Raw genomic sequence first — 15,974 nt, 5'->3', positions numbered from 1 at the left:
AAAACTTCTAAGTATGTGCCTCAGCAGGCTGCCCCCTGATCTTCCCACGCGGTCGCGGATGTCGAGGTGGCCGTTCCCGATATGGCTCAGGAGCCCCCCATGAAGAGCTTCATACCTGGGGACTGCTCTATCGGGGACGACTTCAAGGTCAAGAAGGCCTCTAGTCAACTAGACCAAGGCGAGGGAGCATGGAGATACATGTGCTCCGTCATTGAAGAAACCTTAGCCATAGTCAGAGCGGACTGCAAGTGGGAGGGCAAGGATATGTTCATCCCCGAGCCCAATGACAATATTACTACTCACGTGAAAGGGTATCTGAGTGTTTACACTTACCCCTTCATGCTCGCTTCCGTGGATCCCGCAATTCTTGCTTTCTACAAGAGGTACAAGGTGTGCCTTGGGCAAATCCACTCATCCTTTTGGAGGATTGTGATCCTCTTGCGCCATTTCATGAACAACACTGAGTCTCCCCGATTCACCCTCGACCGCCTACTCCACCTGTACAGTCCCCGAATCTTTCGAAGGATACTGATCAAGCTCGTTCGTCGAGCAAGCAAGGTTCCTTTCTCGAGAATTGACGAGGACCGAGACCGAGGTTAGCAAGGGAGGTTCGTTCGGGTGAAAATCGAAGACTTGATCCCCCTCGAGTTTCTGCCATTCACCGAGGAGTGGAACGTATCCCGTAAGTATTGTTTTTCTTAGGTATTTCTTCCCTTTTATTTATTTTTCTCATCGCCTGTGTCTGTGGTCGTGCAGCTGTTGCCCAAGTTCCAGATGCAATTCCCCAATTCAAGGAGTGGACCAAGGGGATTTGTAAGTAGATATCGTACTCCGAGTGCGCATGGCACAAACTTTCGAAGGGAAAATGGGAGGCCCGTTCTCATGGTGAGGTTCTTCCCTAAAATAGTTACTCCCACGCTCTTAACTTATATAGTGCTAACCTTTTCTTTTTTCTTACAGGTCTGCCTAAGACCACCGAACTTAGGCCGCTTGATGAGGACGAGGATCCGTCTTTGCTTGCCGAGCCCTCCGTTTCAGGACATCCCGGGACTCCCGCAAAGGAGAAGAAGAAAAAGAGAAAGTCTTTGGGTTTCCCAGACCCCGAGGGTAAGAGGAAGAAGAGGGAGGCCATTAGGTCCCAGAAGCCCACGAAGAATACCAAGTCCAGGGCACCGGACCCTGGCTATATTTACCTACTCAGGGATGAGTCCGAAGAAGATGACATCTTCGTCGCCCATGGATCGACCCCCGCTGGGGAGCAGGCAACGACCGAGAAAGCGGACCACGAGGTCGATCCCCTTCTGGCTTGGAAACCTCAAGGGGAGATAGAGGTTGCGACCTCCCAGGAAGCCGCTCCTCTTCCGAATGAGGCGACCGGTGTCATTGATATCATAGAGACACTCTCCTATACTGAGTCCATGCTCGAAGAGGCCCAAACGGGCAAAGAAAAGTCAAGTGAGGGAATACAGGGTTCAGATGATCCCCTCAACTCCTTTTTCGACGGCATGGACATATATACATTGGATGATTCTTTTGGGCTGGGTAACCTGGAGATCCCGAAGAAGGACGTACCCTCGGGCTGGTGGGCTGAGTTCGAGCCCAAAACTGGTAAAGCAATTTCTCATACTGCGTGTGGACCCTGGGCGTAAGAGAATGGTCGTTCTCACTGTCCCGGAGGATACCCGGGTCCTGTCTACTCTGGTGGGCGTAGCCAGCTACCTCTGATGCCTAGTGATCTAGGAGGACCAAGCAAAGATGAACGGGGTGGGCATGTCAAGTCTTTTCAACGAGGCACAGTAGGCATTGAACCGGAGGCATCAACACTTTTGTACCCCTTTAAGAATCCCACTTAGGTTTTCCTTTGGTGTTTCTCATTGCTTTCATTATTTTACAGGCTTCAGTGCTTCACCATGAAAGTTTCCTCCGATACCGCTTGGAAATTAGCCAGTTTGAGTTCGAGCTCAAAGAGTAGGTCCGGAAGAAGGACATGTATAGACTTCTGAGTGAGCAACATGACGAGGCCCTTAAATACTTCCTGATTCTCCAGGTCGAGCTAAAAAAAGCTCAGAAGGAGGCCTCTGCCCTGAAGCGGGAACATGCCGACCTGGTTGAGAAGGTAAAGATCTTTGAGGCTAAAAATGAGCAGCTAGTCATGGTGATTAATGACACAACTTCGCAGGTTCAACAGAAGATAGACCTAATCGACAAACTCCGGGCCGAGATGGATGAATTCAATGCCATGACCGAATGGTGGAAGGGCAGGATGTACCTGCTGGCTTCAGAGAAGGAAACTACAAAGGCGGAGCTGGCATCGGTCGAGAACCAACTCCGGGTGGTGAAGGACAAAGCCGATAAGTTATCTCAGTTGAATGATGATCTCCGGGTACAGCTGAGCTCGGTTGTCACAGAATGGGATGCTCTCGAAAGAGAATATGAGGCACTGAGGTCCAAATTGGACACAACCTCTGTTGATGCTGAGTAAATGGTGGCCCAGTACAAGGCCGATGTGGAGGCAGCCGAGACCCTACTAAAGACAAAGACTAAATACATGAAGCGGTTGTCCTGAAGAGAGATACTCGAAGATATCCACGCCTGAGGCTTCGACCTATCGACCGAGATCGAAGAATCTAAGAAGCTCGACCGAGGAAAAGGAGCTCTACGAGCCTGGGGGTGCTGAAGGCTTCGAGAGTTCCAAGGGCTCCGAGGGATCTAAGGGATCTGACGGTTCTGGCGATGAGTCAGGCCCCGGTGAAGACCAGGCGTAGATGCCTTAGTACTTTTTTAGTTTTTTGTATTTCCTTATGTTTATGTTTTTTGTGTTTATTTTGAGGACGTTTTATTGGGCCTTTATAAATATATTTATGAATTAATATATGAAATTTTCCCTTTCTAGCAGTATCATGTCTTTACTTTTCCAGTATCTTTTATTCGTGTATTATTTTTGGTGCCTTAATATAGGATCAGATATAGTTCCGGGGTATTCGTTTTTCAGAAGTTCAAATGAAGCTCGACTTTGATGCAGCTTTATTTGCTCGTGGCTTTGGACCTTCGATGAGATCGTAGGTTCCAAAGATGCTTAAGTATTTTTAAACGATGTTTTTGCAGAGGGTAACTCTTTAGTATGTTTTGAATTTTTGTAAAGGCCTTCGGACATCTCTGAATTCTTAGCACGTTTTACTGTTGCCTCGTTAAAAACTTTGCCAAAAAACCCATTTTGGGACAAAACCGGTTTAAGGGAAAAAGAGTGCAACACGTACTTTCAGACCTAATAGCCACTTCCATCCTTGGTCGTTTACCTGCAAACATTAGTACAATTTATAACATGATTAAAGAGTAATTGAGTTCGTACCTTAGTAGTAGTACCACTTTAAATGTGCCACGTTCCAATTGTTTGGTAGTTTTACTCCACTTCGAGTTCGTACGAGCCTTTGCCGGTTATTTCGACAACTCGATATGGTCTTTCCCAGTTCGGTCCCAGCTTTCCCTCGTTCGGGTTTCTGGTGTGTAATGTTACTTTCCTAAACTCCAAGTCCCCGACTTGAAATTGTCGAAGGCTAGCTCTTCGATTGTAATACCTTTCTATTCGTTATTTCTGGGCAGCCAACCGGACCAGGATGGCCTCCCACCTTTCATCCAATAGTTCCAGGCTCGTGATCATGACCTCGCCATTTGGATCTTCCTTTATATAGTAGGAGAGATTCATCTCTAGTACAAGTCTAAAAAAGATGAAAATTTTCCTTTCTCGTTAAATATTGATCCGTAATCGACATCGGGTGAGATTTGTGCTGTGATATCCGGTTAGGTACGGATATCACGGCTCTCTGTTAGTCGTGCATAACCGTTTGCCATATTTCCCGAGGTCTTAGGGCTCATTTCGGGTCCGGGGAGCGTTGCTTTATCATGCTCGACCATGAGCACATTGTTCACCTTTTATGGGTCTCGGTACGAAAGGCTCTTAGCCTCGATTTTAACCCCGTGTGTCTGTGCCCTTCTTCCGTCTCCTTCACAGGGAAATGGGGGTATGCATTGTCCCCGTTTTTACCCGTATACAACGAACATTTAATATGAACGGATTTTACCCTATACAAAATTCAAAGTAAATGTTTCGGTATGTTTCGCGCGGAAAAATACATATTCCCGGGGCTTGGGTGCTCATTGTGATAAGAAAAGCATCACATTCTTTTCTCATAATACACCTCCTCTGTACAAGCAGAGCAAGTTTCTTTCTAATTCAAAACCAAAAAGGAACTCCAAAAGCCTCCCTTTTCTCAAAAGTGGACGTACAAAAAGAGAATGCACTTCACCAAAACTGCCTTTATTACCTTTGAAAACAAAAACCAACGATGCCTTCCAGAAAGATTATTGGTGCGTCATTTTCCACTTTAGCTAATCCCTGTTTAAGAACTTTCAACTCTTGTACAAAATAATAAAAATGTTCCTCTAACTATTTACTCGTATGTTTTAGTGAATCATCTCCTACTTACTATCTCTCATTTATTTTTAAAAGCAGTATTTTTAGTATTATTTTGAAGTTATAAAAAGTGTTTAATGTTGTGTGAGTTGAATTCTTTTAATTTTCTAGTGTTATCCTAGTGTCATTGGAATTTTAATTTTTATTAACTTAATGTTCAATTGAAATTTTATTCCCGTCGAATAGCTAGCTCATGCTGGTTTCAATCATATAGATATCTTGTTTGTTCGCAAGTAACAGTTTCTTATTGCGAAAAAATGAGATGGACTGCCTTTAAGATAAACTAGAGTCTACAGTACCTCCGATATATACAATTGTTGGCAGAAATTTTATGCAAAATAAGGCTCAGATTAATTCAATGTAATCCGTCGCACTTGTAGGGACGTGTTTAATTATGTCACTGTCTCCTCTTCACTTTCATCTCCTCAAGGCTCACATGCAGACATCATTGACTATCCCAGAGGAGATCCTTTCAACTTTTTCAAGGAATATGAGTCGAACTCTAAAATAGACCAAGAGGAATCATACAAATTGCTAAAAGGATGACCGATCAATATGCAGACTTATGACTTCTGCGCACGTAAGATAGTAAGATGTATCGAACCCACACCATGCAGCGATCGGCTGTGAGAGCTCAAAGGTCAATCATGCAGCTGACTGATTGATACCGAGCTGCGAGGCTGAGTCCATTGCATTGCCCAGAAGAGAAAAAAATCCTATGCAAGATTGTTTAGGCGAACTAAGGACTACAAAACATAAACCATCTAAGAGAAGGCTTAGGAGATGCCAAATGTACATCAAAACAAGCAGGCCAAAAACATATATCGATCGTTGGCTGTTTTCGTCCATTAGTCACACGCTAGTTTTAGCAATCTAATTACAATTAGAGGCCCCTACAACACTCAACATTGGCTAGAGGTTGACAAAAAATTTCAGTGCCCGCAAAGTTAGAATATTTGAACTTGGAAGGAACCTCCCCAGAACAAATAGTTACAGCTGTCTTGGAGAATGTTCCACAAGTACTTCCACACGCTCTACATTTCCGTGACTGTCAGGTCCTGATGCTAGGGCTCCGTTCTCAACTCTTGTTTGAGCAGCAGCTGCGTTTACCTCACTACTTGGGCCAGCATCCTCTGTGCGCACAGGGCGAAGAAAACCTTGCAACCTCAGCAGATAGCTCTGGCTAGAAGGTTGGGATCTCACATACCGGGCTGCTGTCACAAAGTTGGTTGCTGACCTCTCTGAATCAACACGGATATTTGACAAAGCACTGAGATCAAGATTTGGAAAAACAGAACTACGACATCTAGGGCATTTCACGTTTAGGCGAAGCCATTCATCAATGCATGCAACATGGAAGTTGTGAGCACAAGGCAAACCACGAACCTGCACAAAGCTTTTGTAATAAGAAAAGTGGTAGCAGAGCCCGAATAAAGGACAGCACCGACATAACTAGTGTGATAGTCGTTGTGTTGGCTTCTAAAAACCAACCTCCTCCAACAACACCAGAAAAAGAGGAAAATTAGAAAAAGGGATAACAAATTGCAAGATGGGCACAATGTCCAAATCCTGGTTCACTGGAATTAGCATGCATTTATCTCCCCAACTATCTTTTAACAAGTTAAAGGTCTTCAAGGGATACCGAGATATACAATCATCCTCGTCGGTAAGCTACAGAGACCTGAAGACCATAAATAGCAACCACAACCTAAAAACGACACCAAACCAAGTCTTTCTCGTCTTCTTTTAACCATCTTTCACAGAATTTAAGCTCTGAGTTTCTCTCAAATTGGGTGGGGATGGGGACCATTGCACGACAATGAATATTTCCACTAGAGAAGCATGCACCTCTAGACTATTGTTGATCCAGTACTCCTATAGTATTACCCTACGAAATTGGAAATTAATCCGACTTGCATACAGAATACTGGACATAAGAGAAATACCAAATTGTTTGCTTGATGTTCACAATTTCTTTTAGTGGAAGCTTTATATAATTGTGTAGATTTGTATTTTTTAATTAAAGCTGAGAATGCAAATACGAAATGTTACTATTATCAAAGAACGAGTCAACATTTGAGAGCATCATACAAGAAGAATCATAAAAATTCTTTAATAATCAGGAGAAGCAAAGTTTACGAAAAAACAAATACCTCATTTCCCACATGAAATTCTTCCAAACAGATAGGGCACTCACTGCAGTCAGTTGGAACAGCTTTCATCCTGAACATTGGAAGTTCTTGAATGAGTGCCTCCACTGCTTCTCTCTATGTGCCAAACAGAAAATTAACCAGTTAAGATGAGAGAAAATCTTCTAATTCACCAAGTGTAGCAAGGGAATCATATAAAGGACTGCCTTGAGCTGTTGACAATAAGTTTTCAGTCATTACCTGAGCTTGGCTCAAATAAAGTCCTGGATGGTATGAAGCAGCATCTTGGCCCATGCCTCTCATCTCCTGGCCAGCAGCTTCGAATGCCCAATCTGGCACTCTGATCATGTCAACTAACACCTGTAATAAGGAAAATCCTAAGCTTGTGGAGTAAAACCAGAATAGCTTACCATGCAAACCAAATTATCACCATACCATGACACACAGGACTCTAAAAACTAGAAGTCATAGAGTATTTTTCGTACTAGTGATCCAAGAAACACATTGACCATTGTGATTATTCATTTATAATCGTTCGACATTCATTTCTGATGACATAGAGCAGATTAGTCGAACCAAATTACCACGGAAATCACCAAGAGAGAAAGTGTTTACACCTAAGTTGCTCCGACACGGCAGTTTAGGTGCCACACCCTTGTCGACACGACACTAGTATGGGTGTGCGTATGGGATCCATATCTGATCTGATCAAATTATTTTGGGTACTTTGACCACGACGGATGGAAAAATTGGAGGCGGGATACAATTTGATTCCCAAAAACAGGACCAAAACTAGGGTAAATTTGTAGAAAATAGCATATCTTATCTAGTCCAACACCTAGTCTTAAATCACAAGAGGTACCCACACAGCTCCACTATTAGTCAAGCTACAGGTGAACTTGGATGACCTTGACCAGCGCAGTATAAGTGGACAATATTAACCTTATCAAAAAAAAAGTTGCACGCCCGTGTATATACACAGCATAAATCACACAAAACATGCATACTAACCTACTACATGAAGGTAGTAGGTTATCTTTGTACCCATTTTTTATTTCTCTTAAATACCCCGCCACTTAAATCTCTTGTTAAATTATGGACAGTTTTGTCATTTACTCCAAAAAAGAAAAAAAGAAAGAACCAGACGACTCATGTGCGTCATCATCCTCTGTAAACTCACATCGAAACCCTTCCTCAGCCTTCAAGCTAGCAACACAGTTTCAAGATCAAGATCGGCGATAGCAGAGACACTTCTATGTTTTATTGAATTTCATTCAATAGGTTTCAATTCTATTTTTAATTTCTAGCTGTTGAGTTCACTGGGGATGTTTGTTGTTGGAAGGTGGTGAATGTTGGGAACTGTTGATATGCGAAATCATCAGCTGGATTGTTCGCCGGACAATGTCGGGATTCATTTTTGTTCACCCGTTCGTTTTGTTGCCTCTGCTGCTTTATTTTGGATTTACCAAATATTTGGATATGAATTTATCGAAAGTGAAGTGAAACCATTACAATCAACTCAATCTCATTCTACTCTCTTTTTTGTTTGTTTATGTATTAAAATTGTTGGTTAGACTACAAATCGTCGGAATTCAAAATCGCAGAGGAACCTGGACAAATCGAGAGGGAGAAAATAAAGGGAATGAAAATCAAATTATTGAGTTTTTTCGCAAAAGACTAAAAGCCCCTTCACACCAATGAAGTGATCATTAAAAACTAAGGATATTTAAGAGAAATCAAAATGGATAAAATGTTAACCTACTACCTTCATGTAGTAGGTTAGCAAAACCCTATATATACATACATATACATATACACATCTATGCATATATTTATGTATATATATATATATATATATATATATATATATATATATATATATATATATATCATACATATATGTAAATACACATGCACACACATCTGTACGTATATATATGTGTCCATTTCTGTAGGGTTTATTTATAGTATAGATAACTAAAATAAAAAGGCAGCAACAAGCTATGAGAGTCTACTTCTCACCTTATGACATCTTTCTTTCATCTGCACTTATAAAATAATATTTCTTAAGTGAATCAATTTCAGGTGCACATTATTGTTTCTTATCTAAACCTAAAAAAGAGCAACCACGAGCAGTAGCATCACATCTGGGGTGGGAGATTTTTAGATGGTTCTTACTACATAGGGCCATGCAGGGTATTATGAAAAATGAACTATTCACATTAGTACTCCATTAGCACTAATGTGAGTTGTCTGGAGGAAGAAAAATAAGTGAGCTTTTGAAGGAAGAGCATGATTTGTACATTTGTGGAGTAGCTGCCTCTTATTGTTAATGTCCTTTTGATGCACAGATGCGACTACTGTTTATATAAAAGATTGGGTATCATTTACAGAGAACCATATCTTTTTGTAGGATCTCTACCTTTTGATATATTTCTTGTATACGGAGCTTTCCTATTATTAGTGAAATTAGACTTGATCAATAGAAACCTACAAAGAGCAACTGTCTGACTAGCAAAAAGCACAACTTTAACATGGAGACTAAAGAGATAGCAAAGATAACATCAATTTAATGCTTTTATACAATAAACGGAAACAAAATCAAAGGGCACAGGAAATATATAACAGGAACAACCTAATTCAAATATGCCATATGCGAAAGTTAAAATACACTAAATCAAGTATGTTTTGGGTTCTAATGCATACCCCAAATTCGGAGATAGGAATTCCTTGTTGAGCGCGTAATAAATGGGCTTGTCTTCTAGCTAACCACTGCAGTAAGAAATTGAAAAATTAGTTAAAGAAGTAACACCGACGCCAATGGAATACTAGCATAATTGTCAATTTGTCATTATTCAGATTACAAAAATCTATTAGTTCAAATACAGACAATATAACGCCAATAAAACATCAGGATTTGAAATATTCTCCCATCCTCCAAAATAGATAAGAATAGATCACATGGGCAAGAAAAGAATCAGGAGACCGAGATTCTTTTCTCTGTTCGTTCCAGGTAGGTATCCTTCTTTTAGTTCCTCTCTTCTCGGATTTCGTTTTATTCTTTTCTTTTTTCCTTTTTTTTAGAGGGGAAAGGAGGGAAAGTGGGAAATGAAGTTGTCCGAATTGAATTAGGCAGTAAGCAGTTATTCTTGGAAAAGATTAGAATATTACCTTTCCTGTCGATATGCAAGCTATGCACAGCAGTCCACAATAGCTGAATAGCAACCAAATTAGGAAACCCCACTTTTGGCCTTCTTCTGGAAGCTGAAAGAGTTTCCACATAATATCAATTGTAGGCTTTTAAACCAGAAAAGTGGAGGCTGTAAAGAACTACCGGAACTTACGCAGTTTCTTGCACTAGTGAACCATAAAGTCCCAATGATGGTCCACGCCCAAAGAAAGGGATAGAGAAGCAGGGCAAGAATTGAAAGAACAGCTATTCTTCCACAGAAACGACCATATCTTTGCTGCCAACCAAAATCCCTAAAATGCAATAACATCTAAACTTCAGTCTGGTCATCTAAGAGCACAATCCATGTAAAATGAAGAAAGGACCATAAGATCCAAATAACCACCAAAAGAAAGATATCATTTATAGTTACTAACTAATCCAATCTGTACATTGCTCCAGGCATTTACTTAAATAGTTTGAAGGCAGTCAAGATATGAACATTCGACACACATTTATTTTCTTACAAAGAAGAGTACTACAACAAATCAAGCGATAACTAGGGGAATCTTATGTCAGGTGCAGAAAAGGTTATATCGATATCAAGCTAGGTAACACAGCTATCACAATAAACTTAGAAAGAACACTTTAGGAGATTGTTTTTCTTACAAATTAAAACGTTAAAAACATAGGAAAAGGAGGTCTTACAATCCCATTCCAGCAGCAAGGCCATTATCTACAAACATCAAGAGCCGAAACACAAACACTGTTGTGTAGTCAACCTGAATAGGGAAAGGGCTTAAAATGAATCCTTCTAGAAATATAACTGCGAACTAATTGAAAACAAAGCATTGCTTTATTTCATTTACAAGGAAATTACCACGATCCAGATGTGCAATGGGTATATACAAAGATGATAGCGCTTCCAGTTGATAGCCACAATAATTCTGATAAACAAACAGTTAAAGAAACAACCGAACTACGCATACAACATGTCAATGCAAATGATTTATGGAAATAATAAACCACAAAAATAGAAAGACAAAAGCAACAAAAAGAAACAGCAAAATTAGTCCCCATCATTGAAAGGATACATACTGGTAGCTAGCATTGACAAGAAGAACCCATCGTACCTACAACAATCAAAATTCAAACTCAAAAGAGTTAAAAAAATTTTGATACTCCAGTACAACTAATAAAAATGAATCTAAAATAGGAAAAAAAGAAGTAGAATATTAGAAGAGTGACCATTTAAAATCAACGCCTCTCATCGCCATTGAAGACAAGTTATAAAAACCCTAGGAGAAATCCAAGAACTTGATTTTCATTTCAACATGCAAAATTCTTTAAGTGTTGAGTCTAAGCAAGCAAATCGAATCTTTGTATTCACTGATTCTGCTGTAAACCAAATAGCAACTAAGAATATTGTACAGGTATGTAAGATTGATGGTATACGTTCAAAATACAGCTAAGGTATATTGTAGATTGCTGTAGGGATTAGAACAAAAAGAAAAGGCGAGCTTTCTTTAGGGGAGGGTGCAGACAGAACTGGTGAACTGAAGAAAAAGAAGAAGAAGAAGCACTACTATTCTAATTAGGTGGCGTTTGGCAGGCTTTTCCCTTTGGTCCCGCGGAAGAATTTATCTTATACAACAAAATTAATTGTACACGTATCGTTTTCTCCAAACTATAGGAACTGTAAATTTTATTCTTACTACTGAAAATAAATAGTACAAAAATGCTAATGACCCGTTTGGATATCGATATCCCAAATATTTTTAGAAAAAAAACTAATTTGTGTGAAGTTTGATTTTAAATTGAAAATGTATTTGGACATGAATTTTAGGCAAGTTTTGACATGTTAAAAAGTTTTTTTTTTCTTTTTCAGCTAAAAAGTCTCAAATGGTCATTATTTGACCCAAAAAAAGGTCTTAAGCTATATTTGGATTTAAAATTTTGGTTTTCAAAATCTCCCAAACACTAGATTAATTCTATAAACAAACACATATTTGAAATTTCTTTTTGAAAAAAAATCCCAAACTTAAGGCCAAACCTACTAAAATATTAGTGGTTGTACTTCAGTTTATCTCACGTTGTATACGGGTATAACCAAGCCCACTGAGCACCCTGATTTTTTGGTGAGACAGACAGAGCGGAAACGTGACCGTAAGGAATCGGATTCAGAGTGAAGGGCCCCTCATATCAGGGCTCGAGCAAAACACCTGCTCTCGATAGCATCGGGACCATGTCCTCCTGGTCTGGTTCGAGCCTCAAGACTTCAGAGAGCATTACCAAACAGATGCACATGACTAACAAATGACCGTGATATCCGTGCCCAACCGGATATCACGGCGTGAATCTCGGCCCGTGTCGGCAGAAAATTAGTGATTAGCGAAACGAAAATTTTTTACCTTTCTTAGAATTGTACTTAGGGTAAAACTCTCTTATTATATAAAGGGAAAAACTTATTATTCATATGAGACATTGTAACACGCATACCAAAGCAATTTACTTCAATTATCTTTGTTCGAAGTTCTTATTTTTGTTCATAAGTTCTTCATAAGTGCAAGCTCAGAATCGAAGGCAGGTTCCTCATTGAGCCACTAACTGAGCCCGGGATCAATCTTATCATTGGTTTGGCTATTTATTACGTCTTTTATTTGCTTAATCTAGCGTCATTGACCACTTGTATTGAATTAATTCACATATCCTTAAACCGCATATAAATTTAGTTGTTATCCATTTTTAAGGGTAAACAGGTTGGCGCCCACCGTGGGGCTAGGGATAATAGTGATAATTTGATACAAATTTTCATAACGCACTATGTTTTACGCTTGTTCTTTGACATTTTAATTTTAGGTCAAATTAAAAATGTCGAACTCTCAATCTGCTCACTTGAACGTTGATGCTGAGTCTGGCCACCATGGCGAGAACAATAATGTAGTGCCCAGCAACAAGGTGCTTCATGTTGACCCCAACGAAGTTCCGTTCGTGGACCCAATTGGTGCAACTCACGTGTGGCTATCGGTGCAAACTTGCCTACTGACCTAGAAAACAGCATTCGCGGGGGAGCCCGATCGATAGCCCGGGGTACACATGACGGCGAAGGCGATGAAATCAATTTATGGGTGATATGCAAAATGATACAAGCTCAACATGGGAAGATAGCCCAATTGCAGAACTAAAGCCACGCTCCCAGTAGAGTTGAGCCCGAACCATCCCAGGAAAACACCCGCATAAATAAAACCAGCCACAAAAAGGCCGAGTGAAGTTGAACCCGGGACCAACCCCGAAATAATAAAGATGCTTGAGGAACTGACAAAGCGGGTGGAATCGGGAGAAAGGAAAATCGAAGCCTATGACAAAAAAGTAAAGACCTATAACTTCAAGGTTGATTAAATCCCAGGAGCACCTCCGGATATTGAAAGGCCTGGATTCCAAGAAATTTGTCCATAAGTCTTTCCCTTCGAGTACAACTCCGAAACTAGTCTCAAAGAAATTCCGTATGCCCGAAATTTCAAAGTATAACGGGACCACAAAATCGAGTCGGTTCTGGTGAAAAAGTTTGGAGAAACCCTGTCTAAAGGAGCAATGATATGGTATCACAACTTGCCCCTAATTCCATTGACTCATTTGTTATGCTTGCAGAGGCCTTCGTAAAAGCTCATGTCGGGGCCATCAAAGTCGAGACCAGAAAATCTGACCTCTTTAAAGTGAAACAAAGAGATAACGAAATGCTCATGGAATTCGTATCAAGGTTTAAAATGGAAAGAATGGACCGACCCTCGGATACGGACGACTGGGTCGTTCAAGCATTCACTCAAGTATTCAACCCTCAAAGATCCTTGGCTTTACAGCAGCTGAAACAGAACTTGATAGAGTACCCAACGGTAAATTGGGATGACGTCCATAACAGGTACCAATCAAAAATTAGAGTCGAGGATGATCAACTCGGGGCCCCCTCTAGGTCCGTGTATCCCATTAGAACTAATGACAGGTCTAAATAAGTCATCGATCATAAACTAAGACCAAACAGAGATCGGTATCAACCGTATAAAGGAGATCGAAGGGGTAGCAGATCCGGACGTAACCTTGTTAGGAATGAAAAAAGAAGTGATCGAGGTCATAATAGCCGGGGACTCATGAGCAAAAAAAGTTTCAATAGGCCACTCGGGGCCAGGGAGACACCGAGGTTATCGGAATACAACTTCTGCATCGATGCTGACGGCATCGTATCTGCCATTGGACGCCTCAAAGATACTAAGTGACCTCGACCATTGCAATCTGATCCTGCCCAGAGAGACCCCAACCTGATGTGTAAGTATCATGGCACTCACGGCCACATGACTGAAAACTACTGACAACTAAGAGAAGAAGTGGCCCGATTATTCAATAACGGGCACCTCCGAAAATTTATGAGTGATCGAGCCAAAAATCACTTCGGGAATATGGACTCCAACAAACAGACCTAGCAAGAGGAACCTCGGCACATCATCAACATGATCATTGGTGGAGTCGACATCCCCAATGGGCCAATGTTGAAGCGCACTAAGGTGTCCATTACAAGGGAAAGCGAACCCGATATTACATGTCGGAGGGGACCATCTCTTTCAGTAATGAAGACGCTGAAGGCATCGTGCAACCGCATAACGATGCACTAGTAATTTCTATACTCATAAATAAATCTCGACTTAAATGTGTGATAATTGATCCACGTAGCTCGGCCAATATCATCAGATCGAGGGTCGTAGAGCAGCTGGGTCTATAAGACTAAATAGTGCCTGCAGTCCGGGTCTTAAACGAATTCAACATGGCATGTGAAACTACTAAAGGGGAGATAACCCTGCTAGTGAACACCGCCGGAACCATTCAGGAAATGAAGTTCTACGTGATCGAAGAGGATATGAGATATATTGCTCTATTCAGAAGGCCATGGATTCACAACATGAGGGCAATACCCTCAACACTACACCAGGCATTAAGTTCCCCACACCGTGAGGGATCAAGACAGTTTACGGAGAGCAGTCGGCCGCAAAATAAATGTTCGCGGTCGATGAGTTGATCTCGATGTCTGCACTCTCGACATCAAAGAACCTAGAGTCAGTTAGGAAGGAAGAAACTAAATAGTAATCACCGACACCGGCCCCGACCGAACCGAAGAAGCAAGAGGTAGGCGAGGATGATGATTACGGAGTTCCTAGGTCGTTCATCACCCCTAACAGTTTCGATGCCACCAAGTCGACGGTCGAGGAACTAGAGCAAGTCATATTAGTCGAACACTTGCCCGATCGGATGGTATACCTAGGCACGGTGTTGACTCTCGAGCTCAGGAAAAAACTCATTAAGTTACTTATAGCTAACCTGGATTGTTTTGCTTGGTTTTCATCTAGATATGATAGGGATCCCGCCAAAAGTAACCACTCATAAGCTAAGCTTGGATCTAAAGTTCCACCCGGTTAAACAGGAAAGAAGGCCTCAGTCCGAAGTCAAGCATGCGTTCATCAAAGACGAGGTATCCAAACTCCTTAGAATAAGTTTCATTCGGGAAGTTAAGTATCCAGATTGGTTGGCTAACGTAGTAGTAGTGCCTAAAAAGAGAAATAAATTAAGAATGTGTGTAGATTACAAATACTTGAACAAGGCATGTCCCAAGGATTCTTTTCCTTTGCCTAACATCAATCGCATGATCGATGCAACGACCGGGAATGAGATACTCAGCCTTCTCGACGCCTACTCTGGGTACAACCAAATCCGGATGGACCCGGGTGATTAAGAAAAAAATTCCTTCATCACTAAATTCAGCACCTATTGTTATAACGTAATGCCGTTCGAACTAAAAAATACTGGTGCCACTTATCAATGCCTAGTAAACTGAATGTTCAAAGAATAAATAGGAAAATCAATGGAGGTTTACACTGATAACATGTTAGTTAAGTCCCTGCGAGCAGAGGACCATTTGGAACATTTGCAGGAAACCTTCAACATATTAAAGAAATAAAATATGAAGCTGAACCCAGAGAAATGCGCATTTGGGGTATGGTCCGGGAAGTTCCTTGGATTCATGGTGTCCAACCGAGGGATCGAGATCAATCCCGACAAAATCAAAGCTATAGAAGACATCACTGTGTGTCACGACCCTAGACTCAAACCTGTCATGATGACGCCTATCGATGGTACTAGGCCA

General features: G+C 41.0%; 1 protein-coding gene across 1 annotated transcript; it reads right to left on the bottom strand.

Annotated features, from left to right (window-relative positions):
- Window positions 1-5,236: 5,236 nt before the first annotated feature.
- On the bottom strand, window positions 5,237-11,400 carry LOC104090131 (E3 ubiquitin-protein ligase SIS3-like). The gene is made up of 10 exons (XM_009595184.4): window positions 11,039-11,400; window positions 10,885-10,923; window positions 10,671-10,737; window positions 10,499-10,572; window positions 9,966-10,104; window positions 9,793-9,885; window positions 9,328-9,393; window positions 6,862-6,981; window positions 6,625-6,738; window positions 5,237-5,857 (listed from the first exon to the last, which is right to left on the bottom strand). Exons 1-10 carry the CDS (start codon window positions 11,065-11,067, stop codon window positions 5,462-5,464), a joined length of 1,137 nt encoding a protein of 378 aa, XP_009593479.1. The 5' UTR covers window positions 11,068-11,400; the 3' UTR covers window positions 5,237-5,461.
- Window positions 11,401-15,974: the final 4,574 nt, after the last annotated feature.

The sequence above is a fragment of the Nicotiana tomentosiformis genome, chromosome 3, assembly GCF_000390325.3.
Source record: "Nicotiana tomentosiformis chromosome 3, ASM39032v3, whole genome shotgun sequence".
Lineage (NCBI taxonomy): Eukaryota > Viridiplantae > Streptophyta > Magnoliopsida > Solanales > Solanaceae > Nicotiana > Nicotiana tomentosiformis.
The sequence above is the reverse complement of the archived record's forward strand: the minus strand, read 5'-3'. Positions and strand labels throughout refer to the sequence as shown.

Bases quoted from the DNA above. Each gene is read 5' to 3' on its own strand.
- LOC104090131 (XM_009595184.4), bottom strand. From the start codon at position 11,067: ATGGCGATGAGAGGCGTTGATTTTAAATG. The intron at 10,924-11,038 runs GTCACTCTTCTA...TGATTGTTGTAG, and splicing joins AGAGGCGTTGATTTTAAATG to GTACGATGGGTTCTTCTTGT. The intron at 10,738-10,884 runs GTATCCTTTCAA...TTTGTTTATCAG, and splicing joins TCAATGCTAGCTACCAGTAT to AATTATTGTGGCTATCAACT.